This window comes from Microtus ochrogaster, unplaced genomic scaffold, assembly GCF_000317375.1.
Source record: "Microtus ochrogaster isolate Prairie Vole_2 unplaced genomic scaffold, MicOch1.0 UNK1, whole genome shotgun sequence".
In the NCBI taxonomy this organism is placed as follows: Eukaryota; Metazoa; Chordata; class Mammalia; order Rodentia; family Cricetidae; genus Microtus; species Microtus ochrogaster.
In genome coordinates this window covers 2,463,687-2,467,998 of record NW_004949099.1, presented here as the reverse complement: position 1 = coordinate 2,467,998, position 4,312 = coordinate 2,463,687, and the positions used below count along the sequence as shown (strand labels likewise).

At 55.4% G+C, this 4,312-nt stretch overlaps 1 protein-coding gene across 1 annotated transcript; it reads right to left on the bottom strand.

Moving 5' to 3' along the window:
• Positions 1-824: 824 nt before the first annotated feature.
• Dnajb8 (DnaJ heat shock protein family (Hsp40) member B8) lies at positions 825-1,603 on the bottom strand. Its single transcript, XM_005364844.3, has one exon. The coding sequence runs from the start codon at positions 1,601-1,603 to the stop codon at positions 911-913; it is 693 nt and encodes a 230-aa protein (XP_005364901.1). The 3' UTR covers positions 825-910.
• Positions 1,604-4,312: the final 2,709 nt, after the last annotated feature.

Here is a 4,312-nt window from a genome sequence, read left to right as displayed (position 1 = left end):
ACCTTCCCTTTACCTCAGTTCCCTCTTCCACAATATGGAGCTGAGAACCATGTGAAAATTGGGGGTGACTTACATTCACTTTGCTTGTCTCTTCTTGTTCGTCCAATAGGGTCACTTGGTCCTGCCCCAGGCCCTTTTCACGTGCTAGTCCCACCACCCAGAATGCTCTTCCTGAGCTGTCAGCACCTCAGAAGGTCCTCCCAGGAGACCTGACCCAACTCCCCCTGCCCCCTCAGCTTGTGACGTTGCTGCTCCCAGCCGACCCAGTGCTTCCTGGCACCAAACAAGAGCATACTCATGGTGGGAACAGGGATCTCACCTGCTGCCCATTCAAGGGCCCTGAATGCATCATGCAGAGAGAAGCATGATGGGAGGTCACAGGGAGAGGATGGGGGTGCTGAGGCTGGGGAGGGGGTTGAGGTTAGACCACAAGGGCTCTATGGTGGGGACGAGGCAGAGGACTTTATGATCAGAACAGAAGAGGTGGGAAGGTTGAAAGCGGTGTAGGAAAGAAAGGATGGCTGCTACTCCACTAGTGGGTGAGGAAACATGGGAGTTGGGCAGGAGAGCCTGAGGATGGCGGTCGTCCTGGAGAAGGAACATGGAGAGGGCAGAGAAGGTAGGACCTGAGGGTGACAGGATGGGCAGATGACAGAGATTAACCACCACCTAAAGACCTGGTGCGAGGCTTGCTGTGGGAATCAGCTGGTGCTGGGCATGGAGGCCACAGCTCCTGAGTATGTCTGTGGAGTTGGGGCAGCCACACCGTGGGCCTACAGCAACACACCCCCACCGCTGAGGATGGGAGACGTATCTACATGAGCTCACTTGGAACATTTATTAACCACTAGCTTGCCACTACTGTGGTCCCTTGTGATGGTGACTGGCCCAGGGCCAGGCTGGGTGGCTCTCACTTGCTGTCCACCCGCATGAGCTTCTCCTTGCCATTGACGGTTACTGACCGGAGCTTTCCATCCTCTTCCACCTCCACACGTTCCTGGCCATTCTCAACAATGCGCTTGGTGGTCACCTTGCGGCCATTCACGATCTCCGTGGATGACATCACTGACTTGAACCCTGAGTTGCCTGAACTGGAGCCACCGATGGCAGTGGACGAGAAGGTGGCACGGCTGCCCCCACCACGGCCCAGGGTACCAAAGGACGAGAAGGCCTCCATGAACGCTGGGAACTCACCGAAGCCCGAAGAGAAGGCCCCACGAAAACCATGGGGCCGGCCACGGTCACTGAATGGGGTGTCCCAGAAATCAAAGGAGAAAGGGTCCATTCCCCCAAAGAACTCGCGGAAGATATCCTCCGGATTGCGGAAGGGATAGCCAGCACCAAAGGGACTGCCATGAGGGACATTGACACCACCACCAGCCCTCCAGCTGTCACAGCCTGCCCGGTCATACACAGAGCGCTTCTTAGAGTCCGACAAGACCTCATAGGCCTCAGACACCTGCTTGAACTTCTTCTCAGCCTCCTCTTTGTTGTCAGGGTTCTTGTCGGGGTGCCAACGCAGAGCCAGCTTCCGATATGCCTTCTTGATGTCCTCAGGGGAGGCACTGGACTTTACCCCTAACACCTCATAGTAGTTGGCCATGGCAAGGGTGGAGGGGACCGGATCAGATTGACAAGGGCTGAAGAGGGCTGGGGCAAGTGGTTGGGGTCCTCCTTTGGGTGGGACTTGCCGGAATCTGCTGGCTCTAGGTGGCAAGAGTTTAACTTTCCATCCTCCCACTTCTCAGGGACAGGTGGAGCCTCCACTGAGAGGGGTGGGGGTGGGGGGTAGGGACAGTGCCGCTCTGGGCTAGGCCCAGGTGGCCTTTTCCAAGCTGGGGCCAGGGCCCTTTGTGACATAAGCACTGAGTAGCAAGTTCCCCCACCCCCTCAGCCAAGTTCTACACATCATAGGGCCTTGGGGGAGGCTGATCTCTGTGGAAGACCTAGACTGTGAGTTTGGCTATGTGGAGGAGGTTTAATGGGATTCCTGGGAGCCAACGAGGAAAGGCAGGGTCAGCTGTGGGACTGGGTCAGTGACACCAGAGTTAGGTAGCAGTGGTCAATGAGAGGAGCAAGGACTTCCTGGGGTCTGGCCTCTGAGCCGACTCTGCGTTGCTGTGGAGGGCTGAAGAGGCCCCAAGCCCCTTGGGTTAGATAGCGGTGGTCATCTATCATATTTGTGGCCTGCTATTTCTAGATTCTCACAGACATCAGGAAGGCAGGCACGTTCGTAAGCAGCTGGGACAGACCCAGCCCATAGTGCGCAATCAGCAAAGATTTGTTTAATGTATGAGGCTCAGAGACATCGCAACAGCTCAGGGTCACACAGCAAACCTGTGGGGGAGAAGGAAACTGGAGCTAGGGCCATCTGGGCCGTGGTGGGCAGCAAGGAGAAGGTCCATTCTGTTTAACTCGGGTATAAAAGGTGATTAATAGCTGGGCAGTGATGGCGCACGCCTTTAATCCCAGCACTTGGGAGGCAGAGACAGGTGGATCTCTGTAAGTTTGAGCCCAGCCTGGTCTACAGAGCGAGTTCCAGACAGGCTCCAAAGCTACAGAGAAACCCTGTCTCAAAAAAAAAAAAAAAAGAAGGAAAATAAAAAGGTGATTAATACAAACTACAAACTACGGGTGAAGGAAGACAGGGCAGGAGCCCCCAACAACAAGCCACCTCTGATCCCTGGAAACCAAATGTAGTCCATACATGGAAGAAAAATGTAGAGGCAAGCTCATCCTAGACCTGGAGAACATCTCTGGAGTAGGTGGTGTTAAGGAGGGGACAGACCGAGGTGCACAGCAGGATGCTAACGGAGAAGAGGTCTCGGGGGTCACAGCAGCCTGGAAAGTCTCCAGGTTTGTGGTCCTCAGCTTGTGCTCCACTACCAGATTCTGTTTGCAGTAGCAGCGTTGACTTCTCCCTGTTCCCATCCTCATCCTGTGCAGCAGACGAAAACAGCAGACTCAACAACTCAGAGTGTCAATAAGAAACTGGGCTTTCCAGACCTCTATGATGGCATTCTCCCTCCGTCTCCTTCCTCCCTCCTCCTCCTCTCTTCTTCCTCTGCACCTTCAAGCCTTTGTCTCCATTATCCTGACTCATTCTTTCATCTCCCAGGGCTCCTGGGCTCTCAGTCCCTGACACCTTGCGGGGGACCTAGCAGTTCTCTTGAGACCCACAGGCCAGGAAGGACAGCAGATTCTGGAGACACTTGAGGTAATGGTCACCATTGCGCACATTCATCTCAGTAAGAGCAGGACGGGCTCCATGCTCCGCACCAGTCCTCACTCACTACCCCAGGCTGCTATTGGTGGCTTCAGGCAAAGGCAGCTGCACCCCTCCAACGTGGTAGTGATGGGAATAGCCATGTTAGTGATGGAGATGATGGGAGGCGCGGGAGGTAGTGATGGAGCCGCTAACAGTGGCAGAGGATGGTGGTGGTGACTGTGACCCTCCTATGAAGTGACAAGGAGTGGAGCCATGTGTGTGTGGCTAAGCTTGCTAAGGTGCAGCGTCACACTCAACAGGTGCTTTCCTTATCTGCCCACCCTGTTGGGGCTGCTGGGGCTCCTCTGTGGGGCCCCTGAAGAGATGCTGTTCTGACCTGATTTTGCCAAGTGTGTGGCAGAGGGCCCGGGGGTGCCAGGCACCAGGAGTCGCTGCAATCCTCTGTTGGCGTGTGATGGACAGGCTTCACCCACCTCCTGGTGAAGGCTGGTGTCTGCTGGGTGGGAAAGGCCCTCCTCCTGGATGACTATACAAATCCAAGGCAATGCTGGGGAGAGGGGAGGAGGAAGAGACCCAGTACCGAGCTCTCGGTGGCACAGGATGACGGGTGACAGTAAGGAGGAGGTGATGTCGTGGTGATGATGATGAAGGTGGCGGTAAAGGATAGCAATGGTGTGAGGAGGAGGGAGTGGTGGTCATGGTCATGGAGGTGGAGGTGAAGAGGATCACGGAGGTGGTGATGCTTGTGGTGGCAATGGCAACGGCAGTGGCGATGCTGGAGATGGGAAATGTGACGATAGTGATGGTGATGGAGGTGGTAGCATTGGGGGTGATGGAGAAAGTAATGGTGCTGATCACAGTGATGATGGAGGAGGTGATGGTGGTAGAGGAGGTGATGGTGGTGGAGGAGGTTATGGTGATGGAGGAGGTGATGGTGGTGGAGGAGGTGATGGTGGTGGAGGAGGTGATGGTGATGGAGGAGGTGATGGTGGTGGTGGAGGTGATAGTGGTGGAGGTGATAGCAGTGGGGGTGATGGAGAAAGTAATGGTGCTGATCACAGTGATGATGATGGAGGTGATGGC

What these genes read in the sequence shown, in the direction of transcription:
- Dnajb8 (XM_005364844.3), bottom strand. Translation starts at nt 1,603, where the DNA reads ATGGCCAACTACTATGAGGTGTTAGGGGTAAAGTCCAGTGCCTCCCCT.